Raw genomic sequence first — 27,708 nt, forward strand, 5'->3', positions numbered from 1 at the left:
TTTACTCCACTTTTATTTGTTTGTTTATACACGCTCTCTGCTTAAACCAACACGAACAAACAGAAAAATGCTCAATTGCAGGGATGTGAGCACACCCTTTGAGAAAAAAAAGAGGAAGATTTCTAACAGCACAAAGTGCTGCCACGCAACACCCGAGAGAACATTCTGAAATTCAAGACTACACTTCCTGGAATTAGGTGCATTTCTACACTATATTTTACCTGTAGATGTTGGCTGTCTTTTGGACACTGACAGTATGTGTCCCATGAAACGTAAGCTCATTGTAAATTATGTACCGTATTTTTCGGAGTATAAGTCGCTCCGGAGTATAAGTTGCACCAGCCGAAAATGCATAATAAAGAAGGAAAAAAACATATATAAGTCACACTGGAGTATAAGTCGCATTTTTGGGGGAAATTTATTTGATAAAAGCCAACACCAAGAATAGACATTTGAAAGGCAATTTAAAATAAATAAAGAATAGTGAACAACAGGCTGAATAAGTGTACGTTATATGAGGCATAAATAACCAACTGGTATGTTAACATAACTTATTATGGTAAGAGTCATTCAAATAACTATAACATATAGAACATGCTATACGTTTACCAAACAATCTGTCACTCCTAATCGCTAAATCCCATGAAATCTTATACGTCTAGTCTCTTACGTGAATGAGCTAAATAATATTATTTAATATTTTACGCTAATGTGTTAATCATTTCACACATAAGTCGCTCCTGAGTATAAGTCGCACCCCCGGTCAAACTATGAAAAAAACTGCGACTTATAGTCCCGAAAAATACGGTACTCAAAATTTACATTATCATCATAATGTAAAATTCTATAAAATGCATGCAAAAAAAACCTTTTCCATTTGGAAATTCTATCCTGTAGCCACGCCCCCTCAAGTTGGCTACTAATAAATACTCTGCAACTAGAACTGGTTCAGAACTAACAGTTTGCGGCTTGGAATCATCCAAATATGATTAGCAGCAAAGTTGTGGCTCGGAGGGGGAAGGGAGTCGACAACAAGTAAGCTAGCTAGGTAAGTTAGCTAACTAGCAAGCTTGATTCGGTGCTCCTGATCGTCTCTCCGTCCTGCAACCCAGTGCCGCGTTTAGGCAAGAGGAACAGCAAGTACCTGCGGCTAAGGCGAGCGTTCAACAAATTTAGTTTGGATCGTATTTGTATTACTATTTCATCAAAAAAACGCCAAAGGGATATTTTGACAAGAGAATGAATGTTCAAAAAAGGCGTATTTCTGCGTTTTTGTGGACATTTACTGTTACATATACTGTAATATTGTACATGGTAATTGTTATATATTGTATATACGATATAAACATATAATATATCAGTATATATCATATACTGTACATATATTATGTAAATATTACATATATGTTATATTTTATATTGCTACTACGGTATATTTTTTGTCTATTTCATACCTGCATTGTCCTTTCCATCCTTACACTTTCTATCCTTTGTAACTGAGCTACTGTGTGGAACAATTTCCCTCGTGGATCATTAAAGTTTGTCTAAGTCTAATTTCATATGCATGAAATTGTCACCAAAGGGAACTTTTTCAGACTTTGTGCTTCATTTATGGGTTTAAATTTAACCACTTTTCAATGTTTTATGTTTATGGGTTTGAATGTAACCATTTTTCAATTTCTTTCATGCTTTTTGTTTATGTAACAAACCTGTCTGTAATATTCAACTTTTTGCATCATGAGCTTAACTTAATGAATTATTGTGCCTATTACAAGTCACAAAAAAAAAACAATTACCACCCCACCTTATTTACATACAGCCCAAGTCTCTTCCAGACAGTTAATAATAAATAGAGTTGTTCGTAGCTACAATTGTTCTGAGTAATTAAATCCTAACATAGGTATGTAAGACTCGTGCTGATATTGTATCGTATTAGTATCGGTAAAAAGTGAAAAAGTTGTAACGGGACATTGCTACTAGTACATTACAAATATCTGCATTGTACTGTATTTTCATTTGTCACAGGAACAGAATCAAATGCTTTGTTACATGAGGATAAAGACAGGTTTAAGATCTTCTCAAACATAGCAGGCACTTTCTGGAACATCACATTTAAACTAGGTCATGTGGCTCAAAACTATCACGATAGAAGTTAATAATAATTATTGAAGATGGGGACCAGGAGAAAATTCCAAGTCATCACATTAGTTTTAATAATATAATAACACTTTCATGACAACACACACATGTAATGTACTATAAACTCACTTCTTTGTGCTCCTTCCTGCATTTGAGAGCCGTGACGATGTCTTGGTAGGGTCGCGTGGGGATGGTCTCTGATTTGATAACTTTAGGCGGGGGTGGGGGGGCCTTAAACAAGCCGTCATCTTTATGGGAGTTGCTGTCCTTGCTGCTGCTGCTGCTGGATAAGATAGCCTGAGGAGGGAGAGACGGGGGGCTCATACGGCAGTCACAAAATCTGTTTAATGACATGTCCTCACAGTTTAGCCCAGCTGAGTAGTCTCTTAAGTCCTTAATAAGTGTTGTTAACAGATGAGGCAGTGCAAAGTTAAAGGCAACTTTTCACAAGTCCCAAATGCCAAAGTGCAATTTGCTTGTCGCTGAGCAAACATTTCCTTTTTTTTTTTTTTTAATTGGTAAATGGAAGTTCACTGTCTGGGCAAACAATTCCACATGAAGCAAAAGAGACTAATTACAGCAATTAAAAACAGAAGTGTTGACTACTGGGAGGCCAATAAACAATATTATGCTGGGAAGTCAGCAGGGAATTGTGTAACAAATGGTGATGACTCCATAATGCAGCTTGTGCAGTGTGCTCAATGAAGGCGCACGCCTCGTCTTTTCCACGGCGCTTCTAAGTGCCATGTGACCAATGTCCTGTCGAGCAAAAAAGGAGGCAAAGGCAATTTGTTAAACCCCTGTGAAAGGGTGATGTCTTACCGGGGCCGTTTGAGACCGGGGGAGGGGTGGCGTGGGAACCTCTTCGGACTCAGGCTGGTTCCAGTGTCGGGCATTGTATACAGCTTTGGCAGGGGACTAGGACACACACACAATTAGAGGGTGAGCACCATATAAACCTGGCATGTGTTAGAGATCACACGTCATGCATCTACGACTGGACCCATAAAACTATTTCAATATATATCGCAATATACATGTAATCCATATCAATAAAAACTGTGTTCGATTATTTATAAATATATATAGACACACACTAGGGTTGTCCCGACACCAATATTTTGGTACCGGTACCAAAATGTATTTGGATACTTTTCGATACGTGTCTAAATAAAAAGGACCACAAAAAATGTCATTATTGTCAACAAATCTTAGGGTACATGAAACATATGTTTATTATTGTAATTTAGTCCTTAAATAAAATAGACAACTTGTCTTTTAGTAGTAAGTAAACAAACAAAGACTCCTAATTAGTCTGCTGACGTATGCAGTAACATATTGTGTCATTTATACACCTATTATTTTGTACACATTATGAGGGACAAACCGTAAAAATGTATTATTAATCTACTTGTTCATTTACTGTTAAAGGCCTACTGAAACCCACTACTACCGACCACGCAGTCTGATAGTTTATATATCAATGATGAAATCTTAACATTATAACACATGCCAATACGGCCGGGTTAACTTATAAAGTGACATTTTAAATTTGCCGCTAAACTTCCGGTTCGAAACGCCTCTGAGGATGACGTATGCGCGTGACGTAGCCCGGCGAACACGGGTATGCCTTCCACATTGAAGCCGATACGAAAAAGCTCTGTTTTCATTTCATAATTCCACAGTATTCTGGACATCTGTGTTCGTGAATCTGTTTCAATCATGTTCATTGCATTATGGAGAAGGAAGCCAAGCAAGCAAAGAAGAAAGTTGTCGGTGCGAAATGGACGTATTTTTCGAACGTAGTCAGCCACAACAGTACACAGCCGGCGCTTCTTTGTTTACATTCCCGAAAGATGCAGTCAAGATGGAAGAACTCGGATAACAGAGACTCTAACCAGGAGGACTTTTGATTTGGATACACAGACGCCTGTAGAGAACTGGGACAACACAGACTCTTACCAGGATTACTTTGATTTGGATGACAAAGACGCAGACGTGCTACTGTGAGTATGCAGCTTTGGCTTTTTTTTGCGTATGTACGTAACTTTTTTAAAATATATAAGCTTTATGAACCTTGGGTTAGGTGAACGGTCTTTTGGGCTGAGTGATTGTGTGTGTTGATCATGTGTTTGAATTGTATTGGCGTGTTCTATGGAGCTAGGAGCTAGCAGAGGAGCTAGGAGCTAGCATAACACGTACCGTACCGTACGTGCGCGTCACGTACGTAACTTTTTAAAAATATATAAGCTTTATGAACCTTGGGTTAGGTGAACGGTCTTTTGGGCTGAGTGATTGTGTGTGTTGATCAGGTGTTTGAATTGTATTGGCGTGTTCTATGGAGCTAGGAGCTAGCAGAGGAGCTAGGAGCTAGCATAACAAACACGCAGGTGTTATTATGCAGGATTAATTTGTGGCATATTAAATATAAGCCTGGTTGTGTTGTGGCTAATAGAGTATAAATATGTCTTGTGTTTATTTACTGTTGTAGTCATTCCCAGCTGAATATCAGGTACCGTGAGTATGCAGCCTTGGCTGCTAAACATTCGATAACTTGACCGTATGTGCGCGTCACGTACGTAACTTTTTAAAAATATATAAGCTTTATGAACCTTGGGTTAGGTAAACGGTCTTTTGGGCTGAGTGATTGTGTGTGTTGATCAGGTGTTTGAATTGTATTGGCGTGTTCTATGGAGCTAGGAGCTAGCAGAGGAGCTAGGAGCTAGCATAACAAACACGCAGGTGTTTTTATGCAGGATTAATTTGTGGCATATTAAATATAAGCCTGGTTGTGTTGTGGCTAATAGAGTATATATATGTCTTGTGTTTATTTACTGTTGTAGTCATTCCCAGCTGAATATCAGGTCACCCCCGGCTCTCACAGCATCTTCCCTATCTGAATAGCTTCAACTCCCCACTAGTCCTTCACTTGCACTTTACTCATCCACAAATCTTTCATCCTCGCTCAAATTCATGGGGAAATTGTCGCTTTCTCGGTCCGAATCTCTCTCACTTCATGCGGCCATCATTGTAAACAATAGGGAACTTTGCGTATATGTTCAACTGACTACGTCACGCTACTTCCGGTAGGTGCAAGCCTTTTTTTTATCAGATACCAAAAGTTGCAATCTTTATCGTCGTTGTTCTATACTAAATCCTTTCAGCAAAAATATGGCAATATCGCGAAATGATCAAGTATGACACATAGAATAGATCTGCTATCCCCGTTTAAATAAAAAAAATTCATTTCAGTAGGCCTTTAATATCGGCTTCCTTTCTGTTTTAACATGTTCTATCTACACTTCTGTTAAAATGTAATAATCACTTATTCTTCTCTTCTTTGATACTTTACATTAGTTTTGGATGATACCACACATTTAGGTATGGATCCGATACCAAGTAGTTACAGGATCATACATTGGTCATATTCAAAGTCCTCATGTGTCCAGGGACTCATTTACTGACTTTATTTACATAATATACATTCTAAAAAAAAAGGCCAAAAGATTTTGTAATGCTAAAAAATATCGATGTAATCATAGTAGTATCGACTAGATACGCTCTTGTACTTGGTATCATTACAGTGGATGTCAGGTGTAGATCCACCCGACATGGTATTTGTTTACATTGTGACGCCGGTGAGCTATTGTATCCTCCTACGGTGTGTAGTGAAGCATGTTTAGCTATTCCTCGTCCTCCAGTGATAATGATACCTGTAAGAAACTTTTATTGTGGTATTGGATTTTTGTTTACTTAAATTGTTTGAGTGTTTTCCATGCTTGAGTTGATTTTCTTTTATTTCTGCCTTAATAGCTGAGGGATTATAATCAGAGGAAGGTTACATTTTAAATAAAAATGTTAACACTTAATATATTTTTCTTCTGGTCCATATTTTCCATAGGTGGTATAAAATTATCCATAATTATTGATAGACCAATAGAAAAAACTTTCAGTCATATCGCCCAGTCTTATGAGAATTAACTGCACAGGGTCTATGGATATTCTCAAATATCCAGGTCATTGTAATCTCAGGGCATTTCATTGGCATTGACAGTAGGATAGCTTGTTTGCATCTCAACAGTTGTTTTTCTCACTACGATAGGGCGAAACCATCCTTGCACAGGCACACCCTCCTGGTGTTGGAGTATAAATATTTGGGGTTTGGCACCAGCCACTAGACTAGATGTGACCGATCTAAGTCTAAGACTAGATGTGACCGATCTAAGTCTTAGATTAGATGTGACCGATTTATGTCTAAGACTAGATCTGACCGATTTATGTCTAAGACTAGATCTGACCGATTTAAGTCTAAGACTATGTGACCGATCTAAGTCTAAGACTGGATGTGACAGATCTAAGTCTTAGACTAGATCTGACAGATCTAAGTCTTAGACTAGATCTGACAGATCTAAGTCTTAGACTAGATCTGACAGATCTAAGTCTTAGACTAGATCTGACAGATTTAAGTCTAAGACTAGATCTGACCGATTTAAGTCTAAGACTAGATCTGACCAATCTAAGTCTAAGACTAGATGTGACCGATCTAAGTCTAAGACTAGATGTGACCGATCTAAGACTAAGACTAGATGTGACCGATCTAAGTCTAAGACTAGATGTGACCGATCTATGTCTAAGACTAGATGTGACCAGTCTAAGTCTAGATGTAACAATCTAAGTCTAAGACTAGATGTAACAATCTAAGTCTAAGACTAGATGTGACCAATTTAAGTCTAAGACTAGATCTAGGTCTACTGATGAAGTCTACTTGGATGAGAGTCCAAACGTCTTCTAAGACAAACCAAACAGTCGCGATCGAAATAAACCTTGATTGATTGATTGATTGATTGATTGATTGATTGATTGCTCTGAGAGCAACTGCAATTTTTTTCCTTAAATTGTGTCCAAACTGGCCACCAAGAGAAAAATGTAAGTATTTGTTGCCTCTGTTTCTAAAAGCCTATATCCACTATAACACACAGGTCCATTGTAAAGAAAGTACAGTATTGTTGTTGGAAGCTACAGTTCATAAAGGTGCTAGTGTGGTGACAGCTTGAGCCTGGAAGAGATTATTTTCATTATTAATCCTAACAAATTTCAGCTAGCTTCTTAGTACTGAAGCCAGATGGAAAAGAAACACCGCAAGATGTGAAGTAGGCAAAGTAGAGACTAAGTGCATCTAAATAAACCACAGTGACACAAAGCATTGTTGTAGATGAACACAAGCGCAGGCATAAATATTGCACAGTGCAATCACTGTGACAAGACCCAGACGCAGGCACAAGGAGTCCCCCGAGCGCTACAAAACTATTTCCTGATCATGACAAAGTGCGCCGTGCAATTGTGTAGCGCAGGAACAGCACTGTGGGTTCTAGTGTGTGTGTGTGACGTTGTGCACCCACTGAATGAACAAGAAGACAACAACAACAACCCAAAGCCACTGAAGAACATAATAAAGATAAACAGGCACAGCAAACTGGAGCGGAATAATTCACAGGAGCTTGCCCAAAAGGTACACAGAAGTCACAATGCAGCGTTAATGTGTTTACTGCCTTGACCTCACCAATTAGGACGAATAATATGCACGTTGGCACCGACCTTTTTGGGCCCGCTGAAGATCTTTTTGTGCGCCCCGCCAAGCTCCTTGGATTTTTCGCTTTGCTTCCCTGAGCGACCTTTTTGCCCCTCCGTGCCCCCCGGACTGGAGTCATCGGAGAAGTCAAAATTGTCTGTAGGAAGAAACCGAAGTGATGTCACATGTGGTCACATCAGGGAATGTCAAAGGGCCAGCTCACCTGTATTGCTGCTGGCCTGGCTGTCCTGAGAGTCACTGGTGTGAGGACTGTCCACGCCGGAGCTCAGAGCCACCAGCGCCGCTGCAGACTTCCTGGCTTTCTTCTCCTTGGCCTGGGCTGAGCTCTCGTCGTCGTCGCTGTCGTCACTCTCGCTGAGGTCGTCAAAGCCAAAGTACTTGATCTTGTAGCTGCTCTTGCCCGCCGCCGCGCCCCCTTCCGAAGACTCCACACCGTCCTGGGCCTCTGTGTCCTCGAAGCCAAAGAACTCCAACTTTGACTCGGTCTTGGTTTTTTTGGCTTTGACCTGAGTAGGTCGAAATCTAAGAAGGGGGTATAGTCACTTTTTACAAAAGTAGTCACCATCTTTACACAAAACAAAGAAACTGCAGCAGGACCAAAAAACTGCTGACATATCAGGCTTCTCTACATATCTCAAATAAAACCTAGCGTCAGCTACAGACATGGCAGCTGTAAATTTGATCATTGCGTTGTAAATATGCTAACCTAGCAAGATGTTGCTGTTAAAATGAGAGTGTAATGTTAGCATTGCTGCTAACCCCATGTTGCTAACACGTATGTCACTCCTTAATTACACACATTTCAAAGTATATAATGTGCTGTGTGTTATTGTCATTACAATACAGGGTAACGAGAAGCAGAAATGTTATATATATATATTTTTTTTTACCGATGTCTCACTTAAAGGGAACCTATTATGCAAAACCAACTTTTCTTACCCATTAGAACAGACCTGGGCAAAATACGGCCCGCGGGCCACATGCGCCCCGCCCCCATTAAGATTTTCAATCTGGCCCACCAGAATTTCTACATAATTTTCTAGGCCTTTAACATCATAACTGTAGCCGCCATTATGATGTGCAGTGATGTTTTTCAATGACCGTAAGTCTTGATCTATAGAAAGTATTTCAATGGTTGAAATCCGCACTTTTGAGTGTTATAGGTATAGGAGTTATTAGGGTAATCTACGTCACAGCAGCTCAGACCAGGAACAAAGCAGAGTGGCCAGCCCGAAACGCGTGTGTCAGAAACGGACGCGGAAGCACATTTTTACAACAAATTTCTGCATAAAAGTGTTAATATATCATATTGTAGGTGTTTATTACACTTTGCATTCATATTTTGTTGTTTGCTACATTTTTGTTGTGTTTTGCTTGATTGTAAAAGAGGAGCGATGTTCATATAATGTTAATATTCAGTGTTTTATTGTTCATATTTAATATTGTAAATCCACCTTTGTTTATTTTCATGTACATTTTGGGTGTCCCATTCAGTAAAAAAAACATAAAATTCCATTCCGTTTTTTTGAGGTGGTCTGTCATAACTTTTTCAGAATTCTATCGGACATTGTGACTTTTGGTATTAGTGTTCCTGAAAAAAAAGGGACCCAAACACATACTGTACAGCAGATTTGTAGACCTAATATATCATGTATACACACATAGACCCCCCAGACACATTTTTTCTCTCAATGTGCCCCCCGAGTCAAAATATTTGCCCAGCCCTGTATTAGAACATGATTTTGTGTATTTGGGATCTGCGTAAGTCCCGAAAATTTGAAATCAAACCATGAAAGCATGGCGGAGATATTTTCAAAATATCCCTTTTATTTCTAATTTTATTTTCTTAAAACTGCTAACTTTTCTCCCCTTAAAAGCTGCCACTGTCCTCTTATTATTGCACATTTTGTAGATCACTGTCCGCAGGTATATCACAGATATATTAAAGGACGACATGCTGCCTACGCTCCAGACAACCCCGTACATATCGCCTGTGTCATCACAACGTCCGTTTTTTCCGTGCTGGTCCGGTGGTATTTTTTCATCACTAGTCAATGGTGTGCAAATAATAGTCTCTATGTCTCAATTGATACTGTAACAACCTACTGGATATAATGTTACGTTTGTGGATTACTGATGTTCATTGCTCCCATTGTCGTGAACACACCATGTTGGCGAGAATGTCTGGAAGTGAAGCCCGGAGATGGATGTGTGTGCAGAGTGGAGAGTATATGTGGACACACACAGCTCATTAGCATTAAAGCTACAGACACCCAAAACAGAACGTTTGGGCTCACTAGAAGCACTTTCAAACTGTAAACTCCTGCATCGACGCTAGATTTTGGACAATATTATGTGTGAAAAATAAATAAGGCTGCAACAGCTAAATTGATAAATTTGATTATTTTGCTAGGATGATTTATTTCATGAGTTGGATTAATAAAATCAGTCAAATCCATGGCACATTAGAGTGGCGTGGCTCAGTTGGTAGAGTGGCCGTGCCAGCAACCTGGGGGTCCTCGAGCAAGACACTTCACCCTTGCTCCTGACGGGGTGTGGTTAGGGCCTTGCATGGCAGCCATCAGTGTGTGAATGTGGAAATAGTGTCAAAGCACTTTGAGTACCTTGAAGGTAGAAAATCGCTTTACAAGTATAATCCTTTTACACCTACAGTGATGAACATTTGTTGGAATAACCAATACCAATAATAATTGTACCTTGTAGCTTTTGGTGGGGGAGCATCTGACTTCTTCTTCATCTGTCCTGCATCTCCGAGGTCAGCAGGTGTGAGCGGGGAGACCAGCTCCTCCACGCTGCGCTCGATGCTGTCCTGGATGGTGACGTTGCACACAGACACACAGGAGGGGTGTAGAACGGTGTAGTCTCGCACTCTCCCGCCACCCCTCCCTGCTGGCTTGGCCGCCGGCTTGGTTGCGGCGGCGTTGCTCGTGGAGGCAGAAACGGCACTGTTTTGCGGAACGTCCGCCACCTCAGGAGCCGCGTCGGCGCCGCCTTCGGCGGGGTCTGAAAACAACTTGTTAGGGCGCCCCGGACGCTGGTATTTCTTGCAATTTGAAGCTCTCATGGTAAAAGGGGAAGGGGGGGTGTGGTCCACGGGTTCTGGGGGAGGCTCGGAACTTTCTTCCGACCGCGGCGCGTCATTTGTGAGCAAGGTGTGGACGTCTGTGCTGCCGCGCGGTACTTCAGCGGCCTGTGTGACGGAGGTTTGTGGAGTAGAAGACAAGGTGGTCCTCTGGGTCCCTGAGGAGGTTGTGTTTGACACGGAGGTCACGCTGGCAGCTTTCTGGTTGCTCTGTGGCGCACACTTGTACCCCAGCGTGTTATTCTCAGCCAGCTTGGCATCTGCCATTACTTTGCCTGGAAACAGAACGAAATACAACCATGAGTCAAAAATGTACATGAACAAACAAAATAACAGAAGGATCAGGCTGAATGAGCACGTATCAGACACTTTGGACAGACTCTCACTCATTGGTTGAGAGCTACTGGGCAGCCTAGAACAGAGTCAGCTCCCTTAGTTGCTGTGTTGGGTAAGATCCTGTCTCTGGCCGTGCTCCCCCCCACCCCCCACAGCCCACAGAAGCCACAGCTGTGTATGTGGGTGTTGTCTATGCATGGTGCAATCGTATGTTTCATTTATTGCTCATTTTTTTGGTCTTTGGTTGTGTTTTACTTTTATAGCTAGATGTAGAAGAGGTCCTGCTGAAATGGCAGCTGGTTGCATCAGCGCTGTGCTCTTCTATTGTCTTAAATGTCCTTTGTCTTCTTTAATGTCTTTTATGTCCTTAGGGTTCTTCCCTCGTTTCCCATACCAAGATGGCGCCACAGTACTGCGCTCCCTTGTAGGTACCGTATGTTCCTTTGTTTCTTGCGTTGAACAAAGGGAGCACATCTATTTCATAAATATAATCTCTTAAGACTGACAGAATTCAATATTTATCAAAATGCTTGTTTAACCTATCAAGTCATTCACAGGCTGAATCCTAGGCTCTGTAGCTTGGTTCCTATCTACCATCCCCAGCATGCCCACAACACTCGTAACTTAGATCTGATATCAGGTAAACATCGTCTACTGGCTTGTACCGATCGAAGTGTTGTATGCAGGGGACCTAAGATTTGGAACCGGCTTAATGAGAGCCTTAAGATACGGTATCCATTCTCCAACTTCAAAAAGAAACTGAAAACTTACCTATTAACCACCTATCTCTAATGCCTCATGTGGGGTTGACTACTGTTGGGTTTTGCATGGTCGAATGAATGTATGTGTGTATGTGTATGCATGCTTTAGTACTATTATCTTGTGTTTATCCATAGCGTTGTTGTTTTTTTTGTTGTAGTGCTTGCTACCATTTTTCATCATTCCATATATAAACTGTCCTCTGGACCCCCTGTCAAAAGCTTCTTCTAGCTTATTTGGGGGACCCTTTCACTTACCAATATCTTTAAATGATATTCACTACTATTGCAATTGTTGTATGGTATTGTGAATAAACTTGAACTTGAAAAATTCATTGTTTGTTAAACTTGGCCAATAAAGGTGATTGTGATGTACTAATTGTACATTTTTCTACGTATTTAAGGTGAGTTTACTGACAGTTTAAAAATGAAAGCAAAATATTTTTGAACTACTTCCTCATTCTTTTTTATTACATACAATTGTTTGAGCAGAACCAAGTCAATAATACACAATAACTAAACAAAAGCAACAACTACTCACTGAAATCCTTTTTGCCATCAATGTCCTCCTATGTCCGGGGACTTATTGTCTGAATTCGTAAATATTAACAAAAACAAATATGATTGGGAAAAATAAATATCGATCTAATCCTTCAAGTATCGATCCTATACTGATATTACTCTTGGTGTTGACGCCACCAATTTATGGTTCAATTTGCCCTCCTCCTACTAAGTACTAGTTTCTTCTGTTGTTTCCCGCGGGCTTAGCGGCTAGCTTAGCTATTAGCATGCCTGCTCTCCCTTTCTCTCGATGTGTACAAAACTTTACCTTACTAGCCTATATAAATCAACCATTATATATATATATATATATATATATATATATATATATATATATATATATATATATATATATATACAGTGTATATAATACAGTTTATTTGTCTGAATGGAGGTGATTAATATCAGCTTAGGGGAGCGGCTCCACACTGTGTATGAAGACACATAAGTAGCTGAAATCACTTACTTGTTATTATGGCTGCTGAGCTTGCGGTGCCGTGTGCAGCCGGTGCCACGGCAGTCGCGTTTGCAGCGCTCGGCACCGCCGCCGTTTCCACCACGCCGCCTTCGACAACGCCGCCTTCGACAACGCCGCCTTCGACAACGCCGCCTTCGACAACGCCGCCTTCGACAACGCCGCCTTCGACATTGCTTTTGGACTCCTCGTCGCTGTCGAAACCAAACGGGTCGTCGTCCCCGCTGTCGCTGTCCTCAAGCCGGGGCCTCTTGGACAATTCGGCCGCGACGTCCGACTTCAGCTGAGGCCTTTTGGCTCCCAGCTGGGTCTTGTAGGTGGTCTCCCCCCATTTGGTGGTGAGGGTGGGCTTTCTGTTGGAGAAGACCTCCTCGAACTTTGAGTTGGCCTCCCCTCCTTTGCGGTTGTACGTTTTGCCGAATCTGGATGTCATGTTGGCGGCTTAACGTTACATATTACCTGTGCACTGGAACATAAAGGACAAAATCAATCACATTAGTTACATTAGACATCTTTTTGTAAGCAAGCGTGGCGCAGGTTCTGACCTGGCCCATTTTTTGAGTATTGATTTGTTTGGTAAAATATGATACATTATGATCTAGGGTTGACAGTATACCAGTACTAGTATAGTAATGAATCATATTCAATACTATACCGCCTTTAATGTCACGTTGTGACATTGCTGATTATACGAGCAGAGGAGCATGTTCGGCAGCGCGCGCACACAGAGTACTTACAAGCAGACACAGTGTGTAGACAGAAAAGGGAGAATGGAAGCATTTTAGTGTAAAAAGTAAAGATAAAGGTAGGGATGTCCGATAATGGCTTTTTGCCGATATCCGATATTGTCCAACTCTTAATTACCAATACCGATATAAACCGATACCGATATATACAGTCGTGGAATTAACATATTATTATGCCTAATTTGGACAACCGGGTATGGTAAAGATAAGGTCCTTTTTTAAAAAATTAATAAAATAAAATGAGATAAATTAATTAAAAACATTTTCTTGAATAAAAAAGAAAGTAAAACAATATATAAACAGTTACAAAGACACTAGTAATTAATGAAAATGAGTCAAATTAACTGTTAAAGGTTAGTACTATTAGTGGAGCAGCAGCACGCACAATCATGTGTGCTTACGGACTGTATCCCTTGCAGACTGTATTGATATATATTGATATATAATGTAGGAAGCAGAATATTAATAACAGAAAGAAACAACCCTTTTGTGTGAGGGAGGTTTTTTGGGTTAGTGTACTAATTGTAAGTGTATCTTGTGTTTTTTATGTTGATTTAATTAAAAATAATAATAATAATAAAATAAAATAACCGATAATTTAAAAAAAACGATACCGATAATTTCCAATATTACATTTTAAAGCATTCATCGTCCGATAATATCGGCAGGCCGATATTATCGGACATCTCTACATAAAGGTGAAGTTATAACACTGAAACACCCTCAGGAAGAGGTGCTTTAAGACATGGCCAGCTAGTTAGCTAGCAGCTAACATCCATCCACAGTGTTTTAGCTACTTCTAAATCACTAATCCTGGCCTCCATGGCGACAAATAAAGTAAGTTTCTTATCTTATTATTATCACTGGAGGACGAGGAATAGCTAAAAGTGCTTCACTACACACCGTAGGAGGATACAATAGCTCACCACCGTCACAATGTAAACAAATGCCATGGGTGGATCTACACCTGACATCCACTGTAATGATACCAAGTACAGGAACGTATCTAGTCGATACTACTATGAATACATTGATATTTTTTTAAATCTTTTTTCCTTTTTCTAAAATACATATTATGTTTATAAAGTCAGTAAATATGTCCCTGGACACGTGAGGACTTTGAATATGACCAATGTATGATCCTGTAACTACTTGGTATCGGATCCATACCTAAACGTGTGGTATCATCCAAAACTAATGTCAAGTATCAAAGAAGAGAAGAATAAGTGATTATTACATTTTAACAGAAGTGTAGATAGAACATGTTAAAACAGAAAATAAGCAGATATTAACAGTAAATGAACAAGTAGATTAATAATCCATTTTTACAGTTTGTCCCTCATAATGTGTACAAAATAATAGGTGTATAAATGACACAATATGTTACTGCATACGTCAGCAGACTAATTAGGAGTCTTTGTTTGCTTACTTACTACTAAAAGACAAGTTGTCTAGTATGTTCACTATTTTATTTAAGGACTAAATCGCAATAATAAACATATGTTTCATGTACCCTAACATTTTTTTTTATATAAAGCCAATAATGCCATTTTTGTGCTCCCCTTTATTTAGAAAAGTATCGAAATACATTTTGGTATCGGAACAACCCTAATATGATCATATACAACTTGTGAGAATCGATCACAACAAGCATGCCGCAGGTTTAGACTTTGAGGATTACTTGGTAGTCTGTCTATTGATTTCTTAGAAGCAAAGTGTTAGTGATCATATAATTTTGTTTGTGACAGTGTTCCATTTTTGGCTTGTGCCTTTACTTCTTTATTACTGTATAGTTGGGTTGCAATCACGTGACCTAGAAGCACATCCGGGTTTCAGACGATGGTCTAAGCCTCATTGGGCTACTGTTTATTTACCTGAATCAGTGCAGATTTAGGTTTATTTTGAAAGGCCTAGAGGCAAATATAAAACCAATCATGAAAAAAATCTTGTAAATTGGATGGACCAAGAGATTACTGCTACCTCCCTTCACTTGACACTTATGGTATTTAGAGAAGAAAAGATTGGAGTCACATCATGAAATTAAACATTAGCGATATCCAGATATGTGAGATTTATTCATCTACTTTATTAATACTATTAAGGATATTTTCTCGATGCTTACAAATAGCACCAAAGACGCTATAATGTGGTCATCCGTCTACAACTACTAAACTTTTAGTTTCTGTCGGTAGACCGACAATCACAATATCTATTACTAGAACTTATCATGAAGTTAGTTTATTTGCACAACCAGGTCTTCTAGTTATATTTAGGCATAGCAACTGCAAAAGAACACAAACTAATTAAAGTTAAAGTACCAATGATTGTCTCACACACACTAGGTGTGGTGAGATTAGCCTCCGTATTTGACCCATCACCCTCACCCCCTGGGAGGTGAGGGGAGCAGTGAGCAGCAGCTCAAGCAGGGAGGTAATGGCTCCCATTTTTATAGTCTTTGGTATGACTCGGCTGGGGTTTGAACTCACGACCCACCCATCTAAGGGCGAACACTCTGACCACTAGGCCACTGTGATCCATTGTCCTTTCTTTACGTTTATTTTGCTCTCAAACACTGCACATATAGCAGAGAATAAAAAGTGGATTGCATCACAGAAAGTCTCTCAAACAAATCAAATCTTCAAACATTTTACAAAGTGATCACTGCAGACACAAGCATGGTCCGACTGTACTACAAAAACTGATGAAAGTGATATTTTTAAAGAGACATTTCCACTGACTTTATTACCTTTATCAACCACTACTTTGGGGACTCTATGAAAGCTCTTTCCTATCTCACTATTTGAACGACTGTAACACCCAAAAACAAAACAGCATTACGAAATTTTCTGCTTAACTCCACAATCACGCTCACTTGTTTTAATGCTACACTCGTGTGAATTAAGCAGCCAAGAAGACAAACGGATGTGACGTCATATGCAACCCTCCTATTACTGCAATTCCCTTGATTATTGTGGTTATGAACATAGACATCTTCTAAGGGTACGCAGCATGGAGCGCTACTGCCTACTGGCGCTGACGAGACGTGGGGCCGCCATCTTGGAGTGGTGATCCGCTCCACTCGGTGCAATTCATTTGGCAGGAGCAATGAACTGTCAGCGCATTTAATTAATCTTACCTCAATGAATACCACTGATTTTGACGCGCTTTTTTGTCATACGTGTAGCCATGATAAAGGACACATGTTTTATTATTCATAGTTTGCTTAACAGTAATAGAATATTCTTATATGCTATAAGTGACCAGACGTCACAGATCAAAACTGGGAATAAAATCCCAGAGAAGAGGGAAAAAACGGTCAGCTATTTTTAAGTTGAAGAAACAATATGATTAGGTTATATATACATGCTACATAAACAATGTAAGAATACATTAGATATCTATATATTTTATAGACTGTATCTCTGTTGCTGCAGCAGCAGAGTTTATTCTGTCTTGACACTTTGTATTGATATTTTGTTTTACATTCTTCCCTTAAATTATCATGTTTACAGTGATTGTTTTATATGTATTTTTTATGTACGTCGCTTTGGATAAAGGCGTCTGCCAAATACTTAAACATAAACATATACAAACACCTGAAAGTCTTTATATCAGCTAAAACCACCAATCTGTTTCACTGGATTCAGAATAAAACCAAATTCTGTCTTACCCAACAACGCTAATATTTGAATATTGTTACTTGAAGACTTATTCCTGGTTACAATTATACTGTTAAGAAAGTATTGTCTTATGCATTGCCTAAAATGAGAATGCATCATAATCAGTGGCAGCTGGTGAATTTTGTTTTAGGTGGGGTGGAAAGTTTGTAAACCAAACCCCTGTAGGGGGGTCATCCTACCCCAGAAGATTTCTTTGTGATTTTCACATACAAATGAAGCATTCTGGTGCATTCTGACAAAATAATGAAGACAAAATAGAACATTTCGTAGGTTTGCAGAGAACTATATACGATATGCACACACTCTTTTCACAAAATACAACCAATAGTACGTTAATGTTCAATCTTACTTGTGAAAAGTAATCCCCCGATTCCTATTTTCAACAGTCCGCTCATTTGAGCAGGAAAACTCTGAACACCATCTTTGTTTTCTACCTGTCAACTGTCAGTTTAGGCTGCTCGCCGGCTCCTCATCACCACTTCAAGATGGCGGCCCAATTTCTCGCGTCACAGCAGCCAATGCTGCGTCTGCTTATAAGACGTCCATGGTTATGACTGTTTAGTTAAAGAAACCATTGCTTTAATTGTATGGCACAACTTTTAGTTTGCGCACAGCTGCAGTAACGATCTTGCTGCGGGTTGGATTACTTTGATTAGTTTGTTGTTTATTCCTACACGAGGAGTCTGCTTTTGACTTTTTAAAAGTGTTAACGTGCGTTTTAAAAAGCTATTTATCACCGAATTCTGGCAATAACTTGTTTAATTCGTATATAAACAGTAGAAAGTGTGTTTAAGGGCAAGAAAATGAGGTTTTAAAGTCGTTAGGCGGACTTAAAATGTACGCGAGTTTTAAAGTGACAATATTGAAAGTTAGCAGAGTTTACGTTGATGATGGAGACATTAAGTGCGGTTTATAAAGATAAAATGTAGTTTGTGAGTCAGGCTGGGCCTGCTGCTTGGAAACTTCTACAAAAGTTAGCTCCTAGCTGCTAGCCTAGCATGCTAACATGAGTTAGCCTAGGATGCTAACGTTAGTTTGACACTTCACATTTGACCAAACACGGGAGGGCGTTCAATTCGACAAGAGGAGTGTAAAGTTTCCAGAAATAGCACAAATGCAATCTTTACCTTTCAACTCCGGCGAGTGAATGTATCTGAGCGAAGGCTAGTTAGCATGTTTGTTAGCATGTTAGCCGGCTAGGCCTCAATCCTCCACTCGCAGACAAACCAAGCGGGTAAAGTCCGTGTCGTACACGCCAAACAAGACTAAAAAAGCATCCTCGGGCGGTAACGTCTTCAGCGAGAACGCGGGTTACCAACGAAAAGGACCCCGAGCGTGGAAGCGGGGAGAAAAGGCGGTAGTTAATCCGGACTGTGGCATGTTGGAGCGTCAGTGGCGGCCATTGAGCGCTGCCTGGCACAGCCAACACGGAGCGGGGGAGTGACCAATCAGAAGGCAGGATGGTTGGACGTGGGTTTGTCAACTCGACGCCGATTGGTTGAAAAAGTGGCGGGCCATAATAAACGATAGGGGGCGGTAGAGGACCGTGTGAAAACAGGAAGACACACAACGGGAAGTATCAATTCAACTATACTACTTTTAATGCCCAAATAAACTTATTGCAGTATTTTTAATGATTAATTAAACATAATTGTATCAGTTAGATATATCAACCAGACTTATGGAAAGGGGGTGTGATGTTCATATTTTGTCAATATTCAGTGTTTTATTGTTCATAGAAAAATGTTCAATTCCATTTAAGGCGGTCTGTCATAAAGTTTTTAACATTCAATCAGACATTATTGTGAGGTTTTGTATTAGTGTCCCTAAAAATAGATATACCGGCCCCCAGACACATTTTTTTCTCTAAATGTGGCCCCCGAGTCAAAATAATTGCCCAGGCCTGCGCTAGACGCATCAATAAGCTTGTGTATAGATGTATAATAAAAATCCTTATATTCTATTTGTTATAACGGTGTGACATGATACAACGTACAATAATGAACATATCAACTATAAATGTGAGAGATTTGTCTTTGACCTTTTTTTTACTTAAAGAAAGCAAATTAACATATTATATGAGAATGTTATGTTATGATTATCTTTAACCGAATCACAGCAGTGCTCAAATTAAAAAAACAGCATTCCCTCTCATGTGATATTGCTTAATTAACATTAATGATGTGCACTTTAACAACTAGGCTTACAACTACACCTAATATATAAAGGGGTGGAAAAGTGACTATTACCTGCAGGGCAAACATTAGCTAACCAGAAGGCAATAACAATGTAAACAAAAAACACCTGCTTAAAAGATCTAATACAAATGTCCCTGAGGAATGTAAGGTGGGAGTACTGTAATTACCTAACGTTACATTATTATTTTCCATAACAATTTAGCCCCCTCCACAATATTAACCCGACGTTAAAACAGAACTAGCTATTTATTGATTAGCAATTGCCGAATCATGTAGCATTAGCTTAATGCTAAAAAGCCAGCTAGGTTACTATCACATTCTGTAACAGACAAATAATTTCATGTAGGCTAACGTTACCTACCTGCTACCTCTGTCTTTTTCTCGTTTCTCCTCTTCTTTTCTCTTTTTTCTTCCCTGGGCACCTGACAGTTTTGGCCGTTTTGACATCTTGTGTTGATTTTTTGATGTGGTAAGAGTCATGATACGGGAAGGGAGGGGGCGCACCGTGCGGGGGAATGGGGGCGTAATGTTGTAACAAATAATATTTCTATTAAATAGGCTTTACTTTGCATTTTAATTAACGTGGGATTATTTTTTGTATTTAGAAATAATAGTACCAACTTTTTTTTTCTTTTTTTCCCTCCAACATTTGTGGCACTGGCGTGGCGCCCCCTGATGGACGGCGCCCTTAGCATTTGCCTATACGGCCTATGCCACGGGCCGGCCCTGACAGTACAGATAGGAAGGAAATGTCGTTGCATTAGCTCAGTGTTTTTCAACCTTTTCTGAGCCAAGACACATTTTTTTTCATTGAAAAAAATCGATAAAAAATGCAGAGGCACACTACTAGCGGAGAACATTAAAAAAAATGAAACCCAGCAGCCGATATTGACAGTAAAAAGTCACAATTGTTGGATATGACTTTAAAGCATAACCAAGCATGCATCACTATAGCTCTTGTCTCAAAGTAGGTGTACTGTCACCACCTGTCACATCACACCCTGACTTATTTGGACTTTTTTTTGCTGTTTTCCTGTGTGTAGTGTTTTACTTCTTGTCTTGCGCTCCTATTTTGGTGGCTTTTTCTCTTTTTTTTGGTATTTTCCTGTAGCAGTTTCATGTCTTCCTTTGAGCAATATTTCCCGCATCTACTTTGTTTTAGCGATCAAGAATATTTCAGTTGTTTTCATCCTTCTTTGTGGGGACATTGTTGATTGTCATGTCATGCTCGGCTGTACATTGTGGACGCCGTCTTTGCTCCACAGTAAGTCTTTGCTGTCGTCCAGCATTCTGTTTTTGTTGACTTTGTAGCCAGTTCAGTTTTAGTTTGGTTCTGCATAGCCTTCCCTAAGCTTCAATGCCTTTTCTTAGGGGCCCTCACCTTTTGTTTATTTTTGGTTTAAGCATTAGACACCTTTTTACCTGCACTCTGCCCCCCGCTGTTTCCCACATCTACAAAGCAATTAGCTACCTGCTGCCACCTACTGATATGGAAGAGTATTACACGGTTACTCTGCCGATCTCTCAACAACAACACATCATTTGCAGACTATAATTACTGCTTTGCAAAAACTATTTTTAACCCAAATAGGTGAAACTAGATCATCTCCCACGGCACACTAGTGCCACGGCACAGTGGTTGACAAACAATGCATTAGCTGGTTGTAGTGCAGGATAAAAGAGCAATAAGGTGCAGATATAAATAGATAGATTACTGTACAGATAAATATATTGCACTTTTGCATATGCATCCAGGTTTATGGATCTATGTTATATTGTTTTTATATTCCAGCCAGTTCATCCATTTTTGGAGGGAATTGAGGGGATTATCATGATGCGGCTCTGCAGATTTTCTGAGCCCTGGTCAGGCAGCGGCTTTTTGCCATCTCCTGGATAAAAGGAAGAGGAGTCCTGATGATCTTTTCCGCCGTCCTCACCACTCTCTGGAGAGACTTCCAGTCTGAGATGCAGTTGGTCAGTAGGCTTGTAACCACTATGCTGTAATAAATATAAATCCCATATTTGGTAAAGATTATTCACTCTTTTATTATTTAAAAAAGATACACACGGCCAAGATTTGTTTTTGATTTCTCATTTAATTTTTAAACACATTTTAAACCCCGGTCTGCACCACAGACACATTTTAATTTCATTTTATATATTTTTTTTTACCCTCAAAGCGAAATTGGATGATTATACATAATAGCCATCATTTATTATTTACCTGAACTTCTACTCTGTATTATATATAATGTGCATGTTGGACAACCACCTTGTGATGTGCCTAATGACAAATAGTAACCAATCAGCAACCATTTTTATTATTAGTTGCGTAAAAATGTAAACCAACAGTTTGTATTATAAACATTTTAATTTAGTTGTATTATTTTTTTCTCCCTCCCACGACCATTTTCAATTATTTTGTATTCTTCAAGTCTTAAATGATAGAAATAAATTAAGTTAATATTTTGTATTCATCAAATACTTAATAATTAATGTACGGTAATAATAATTTAATATAAACCTTAAATATAAATTGGATGATCATTTTACATTTAGCAATGTTTTCGTTTTTTAATTAATATACTTGAACTATTACAGTGTATTAACTATAAAATAAATGTACAAAAAAGGGCAGTTTATTTTTTGCACCAATTTAAGTACAAAAAAAAAAGAAAACGAATTTATCTTCAAAACAGCTTGTTTTTATGTATTTTTTTTATTTTTATAATGCTATATTTTGTATTATTTGTTAACTACTACATATAAACTAGGCATTAGGAAATAAGTAAAATTGATTTAGTTTTTACCAAAGTATTTAGATTATATTATACACATTTTAACCCTGAAATATATATTTTTGAAAATATTGTTTTAAATGATTAAACCACAATTAGTAACTAATCAACAACCATTTTTATTATTAGTTGCTATTTTATTTAAGTTAAGATGTTTTATTCATCAAATACTTAATTATTAATGTAATAATAATTTAATATAAACCTCAAAAATAAATTCGGTGATCATTTTAAATTTAGACTACAACTGTGTACTACTTATAAACTAGGCATTAGGAAATAAAATGGATTTAGTTTTTACCAAAGTATTTAAATTGTATTATACACATTTTAACCCTGAAATATATATTTTTAAACGTTGTTTTAAATGATAAAACACACATTAATTACCACTGTGTATCAAATAGAAATGTACTGTGTAATTTGCGCCTCACTGATGTAATTACAACTCTCAACCACGAGATGGCGGCAGAAATCCTCTCTTGTTTTTGGTTGTATTTCCCCGCCCTAAAATGTCCACCTTTGACCCCCAAACCGCAAGTAGCGTTTGGTGAAATATTTGCAGACGATGACACATGGCTGTGGGCTACTTTTACTCCCACGGGAAAACATCTCCACGGAGAAAGGAAAGAAGATATCACAAAAGGGCGTCCAAAGGTGTGTGGGCAAAACAAGGGGAAGCAAAAATGTGGTGGGCGTTTCTTTTTGCGTGGGCGCCGAGTTTGGCTGCGGAGCAATGACGTCATTAAAGCCAGATGGAGGCCATGAAGTACAATTTTTACTTTTTGTACTCGTCTTGATTTTTATTGTTCATATGCTTGTTTGTAAATGTTGAACATTATAAGTAAAGGATTATAAAAAAAATAAAAAGTACAATTGTAAGCCATTTGGCTTTAAAGTCCCACCACTATCATTAACAAACACAAATCAAAAATAAAAATAAAATACGAATAAAAAATACAAAAAATTAAATAAATAAATGGGGAAAAAAACATTTTTGCAGGTGAACAAAACTATGATGAAAAACAAAAAGTGAAGCTTTTATTTCAAGTCATCAATAAAATATTCTACAGTACTTTTTAGAAAAGAGGTTAGCAAACAATAATTATACACATGAGATGGAAATAGTTTAAAGTCAACAACAACAACAACTTCCTGTAGCGTAGAAATACATTAAAAAGTACAGCATCCACAACTTTCCACCATCTGGCAACTTTGCAGTCCCAGGGGGCGTGTCCATAGAATCCCCCCACCCCCCCTCCCTCACTTAAATAACGAGTACCACCTGGCCGCAGCGGCGAGGTCAGGGGTCGATCTCCACGGGAACCACGGCGACGATGGCGTCCTCGTTCCCACGCCGCACCACCACCTTCAGGGTGGAGTCCTTCTTGACGGCGGCGCTGACGTCGTTGGCCGTGGTCATCCTCTTGTTGTTGATGGAGATGATGACGTCGTGCTCCTTCAGCCCGCCGCTGCAAGGCAAGAGAAGACGTCAACGCCATTGGTGGACTTTTCTTCCTGGTCGCTTGTTGCTAGGCAGATTACAAGGTCCACAAATTAACCAAATTACATCATTTTACAATATTTTCCTCTTTCTTGAACAAAGTTTTTTCTCCTTTTTGACAAAACTTCAATCATTTTATATCAACCTTAGTCAAGCAGGAAGTAGTCTGCTCACTAATAAATAGTCAAAGTGCGACGCTGCGATCGTCTTCAGTCATCCTTTGTCAAGCAGGAAGTAGTCTGCTCACTAATAAATAGTCAAAGTGCGACGCTGCGATTGTCTTCAATCATCCTTCGTCAAACAGGAAGTAGTCTGCTCACTAATAAATAGTCAAAGTGCGACGCTGCGATTGTCTTCAATCATCCTTCATCAAGCAAGAAGTAGTCTGCTCACTAATAAATAGTCAAAGTGCGACGCTGCGATCGTCTTCAATCATCCTTTGTCAAGCAGGAAGTAGTCTGCTCACTAATAAATAGTCAAAGTGCGACGCTGCGATTGTCTTCAATCATCCTTCGTCAAGCAGGAAGTAGTCTGCTCACTAATAAATAGTCAAAGTGCGACGCTGCGATCGTCTTCAATCATCCTTCATCAAGCAGGAAGTAGTCTGCTCACTAATAAATAGTCAAAGTGCGACGCTGCGATCGTCTTCAATCATCCTTCGTCAAGCAGGAAGTAGTCTGCTCACTAATAAATAGTCAAAGTGCGACGCCGCGATTGTCTTCAATCATCCTTTATCAAGCAAGAAGTAGTCTGCTCACTAATAAGTAGTCAAAGTGCGACGCTGCGATCGTCTTCAATCATCCTTTGTCAAGCAGGTAGTAGTCTGCTCACTAATAAATAGTCAAAGTGTGACACTGCGATTGTCTTCAATCATCCTTTGTCAAGCAGGAAGTAGTCTGCTCACTAATAAATAGTCAAAGTGCGACGCTGCGATTGTCTTCAATCATCCTTCATCAAGCAGGAAGTAGTCTGCTCACTAATAAATAGTCAAAGTGCGACGCTGCGATCGTCTTCAATCATCCTTCATCAAGCAGGAAGTAGTCTGCTCACTAATAAATAGTCAAAGTGCGACGCTGCGATCGTCTTCAATCATCCTTCATCAAGCAGGAAGTAGTCGGCTCACTAATAAATAGTCAAAGTGCGACGCTGCGATCGTCTTCAATCATCCTTCATCAAGCAGGAAGTAGTCTGCTCACTAATAAATAGTCAAAGTGCGATGCTGCGATTGTCTTCAATCATCCTTCGTCAAGCAGGAAGTAGTCTGCTCACTAATAAATAGTCAAAGTGCGACGCTGCGATCGTCTTCAATCATCCTTCATCAAGCAGGAAGTAGTCTGCTCACTAATAAATAGTCAAAGTGCGACGCTGCGATCGTCTTCAATCATCCTTCGTCAAGCAGGAAGTAGTCTGCTCACTAATAAATAGTCAAAGTGCGACGCTGCGATCGTCTTCAATCATCCTTCATCAAGCAGGAAGTAGTCTGCTCACTAATAAATAGTCAAAGTGCGACGCTGCGATCGTCTTCAATCATCCTTCGTCAAGCAGGAAGTAGTCTGCTCACTAATAAATAGTCAAAGTGCGACGCCGCGATTGTCTTCAATCATCCTTTATCAAGCAAGAAGTAGTCTGCTCACTAATAAGTAGTCAAAGTGCGACGCTGCGATCGTCTTCAATCATCCTTTGTCAAGCAGGTAGTAGTCTGCTCACTAATAAATAGTCAAAGTGTGACACTGCGATTGTCTTCAATCATCCTTTGTCAAGCAGGAAGTAGTCTGCTCACTAATAAATAGTCAAAGTGCGACGCTGCGATTGTCTTCAATCATCCTTCATCAAGCAGGAAGTAGTCTGCTCACTAATAAATAGTCAAAGTGCGACGCTGCGATCGTCTTCAATCATCCTTCATCAAGCAGGAAGTAGTCTGCTCACTAATAAATAGTCAAAGTGCGACGCTGCGATCGTCTTCAATCATCCTTCATCAAGCAGGAAGTAGTCGGCTCACTAATAAATAGTCAAAGTGCGACGCTGCGATCGTCTTCAATCATCCTTCATCAAGCAGGAAGTAGTCTGCTCACTAATAAATAGTCAAAGTGCGACGCTGCGATTGTCTTCAATCATCCTTCATCAAGCAAGAAGTAGTCTGCTCACTAATAAATAGTCAAAGTACGACGCTGCGATCGTCTTCAATCATCCTTCGTCAAGCAGGAAGTAGTCTGCTCACTAATAAATAGTCAAAGTGCGACGCTGCGATCGTCTTCAATCATCCTTCATCAAGCAGGAAGTAGTCTGCTCACTAATAAATAGTCAAAGTGCGACGCTGCGATTGTCTTCAATCATCCTTCATCAAGCAAGAAGTAGTCTGCTCACTAATAAATAGTCAAAGTGCGACGCTGCGATCGTCTTCAATCATCCTTTGTCAAGCAGGAAGTAGTCTGCTCACTAATAAATAGTCAAAGTGTGACACTGCGATTGTCTTCAATCATCCTTTGTCAAGCAGGAAGTAGTCTGCTCACTAATAAATAGTCAAAGTGCGACGCTGCGATCGTCTTCAATCATCCTTTGTCAAGCAGGAAGTAGTCTGCTCACTAATAAATAGTCAAAGTGCGACGCTGCGATCGTCTTCAATCATCCTTTGTCAAGCAGGAAGTAGTCTGCTCACTAATAAATAGTCAAAGTGTGACACTGCGATCGTCTTCAATCATCCTTCATCAAGCAAGAAGTAGTCTGCTCACTAATAAATAGTCAAAGTGCGACGCTGCGATCGTCTTCAATCATCCTTTGTCAAGCAGGAAGTAGTCTGCTCACTAATAAATAGTCAAAGTGTGACGCTGCGATCGTCTTCAATCATCCTTTGTCAAGCAGGAAGTAGTCTGCTCACTAATAAATAGTCAAAGTGCGACGCTGCGATCGTCTTCAATCATCCTTCGTCAAGCAGGAAGTAGTCTGCTCACTAATAAATAGTCAAAGTGCGACGCTGCGATCGTCTTCAATCATCCTTCGTCAAGCAGGAAGTAGTCTGCTCACTAATAAATAGTCAAAGTGCGATGCTGCGATCGTCTTCAATCATCCTTTGTCAAGCAGGAAGTAGTCTGCTCACTAATAAATAGTCAAAGTGCGACGCTGCGGTCGTCTTCAATCATCCTTTGTCAAGCAGGAAGTAGTCTGCTCACTAATAAATAGTCAAAGTGCGACGCTGCGATCGTCTTCAATCATCCTTCGTCAAGCAGGAAGTAGTCTGCTCACTAATAAATAGTCAAAGTGCGACGCTGCGATCGTCTTCAATCATCCTTCATCAAGCAGGAAGTAGTCTGCTCACTAATAAATAGTCAAAGTGCGACGCTGCGATCGTCTTCAATCATCCTTCGTCAAGCAGGAAGTAGTCTGCTCACTAATAAATAGTCAAAGTGCGACGCTGCGGTCGTCTTCAATCATCCTTCGTCAAGCAGGAAGTAGTCTGCTCACTAATAAATAGTCAAAGTGCGACGCTGCGGTCGTCTTCAATCATCCTTTGTCAAGCAGGAAGTAGTCTGCTCACTAATAAATAGTCAAAGTGCGACGCTGCGATCGTCTTCAATCATCCTTCATCAAACAGGAAGTAGTCTGCTCACTAATAAATAGTCAAAGTGCGACGCTGCGATTGTCTTCAATCATCCTTCATCAAACAGGAAGTAGTCTGCTCACTAATAAATAGTCAAAGTGCGACGCTTCGATCGTCTTCAATCATCCTTCATCAAGCAGGAAGTAGTCTGCTCACTAATAAATAGTCAAAGTGCGACGCTGCGAGTACGTGACTTACACAGTGAGGTGTGATCAACTAAGTATG

The 27,708-nt window shown here is 39.6% G+C and overlaps 2 protein-coding genes across 2 annotated transcripts in view; both read right to left on the reverse strand.

Annotated features, from left to right (window-relative positions):
- The window catches only part of wapla (WAPL cohesin release factor a), a 40,002-nt gene extending 21,173 nt beyond the window's left edge, over positions 1 to 18,829 (reverse strand). Inside the window, exons 1-7 of the mRNA XM_062059253.1 lie at positions 18,516 to 18,829; positions 12,954 to 13,428; positions 10,447 to 11,107; positions 7,932 to 8,251; positions 7,735 to 7,865; positions 2,962 to 3,057; positions 2,269 to 2,436 (exon numbers count right to left, since the gene is read on the reverse strand). Of these exons, the coding sequence (XP_061915237.1) occupies positions 2,269 to 2,436; positions 2,962 to 3,057; positions 7,735 to 7,865; positions 7,932 to 8,251; positions 10,447 to 11,107; positions 12,954 to 13,395 (1,818 nt within the window). The 5' untranslated portion in view covers positions 13,396 to 13,428; positions 18,516 to 18,829. The remainder of the gene's footprint in view (positions 1 to 2,268; positions 2,437 to 2,961; positions 3,058 to 7,734; positions 7,866 to 7,931; positions 8,252 to 10,446; positions 11,108 to 12,953; positions 13,429 to 18,515) is intronic.
- Positions 18,830 to 22,983: 4,154 nt separating this feature from the next.
- Positions 22,984 to 27,708, reverse strand: part of LOC133656939 (serine protease HTRA1A-like) — a 70,788-nt gene continuing 66,063 nt past the window's right edge. Inside the window, exon 9 of the mRNA XM_062057819.1 lies at positions 22,984 to 23,856. Within this exon, the coding sequence (XP_061913803.1) occupies positions 23,688 to 23,856 (169 nt within the window). The 3' untranslated portion in view covers positions 22,984 to 23,687. The remainder of the gene's footprint in view (positions 23,857 to 27,708) is intronic.

The sequence above is a fragment of the Entelurus aequoreus genome, linkage group LG09, assembly GCF_033978785.1.
Source record: "Entelurus aequoreus isolate RoL-2023_Sb linkage group LG09, RoL_Eaeq_v1.1, whole genome shotgun sequence".
NCBI lineage: Eukaryota > Metazoa > Chordata > Actinopteri > Syngnathiformes > Syngnathidae > Entelurus > Entelurus aequoreus.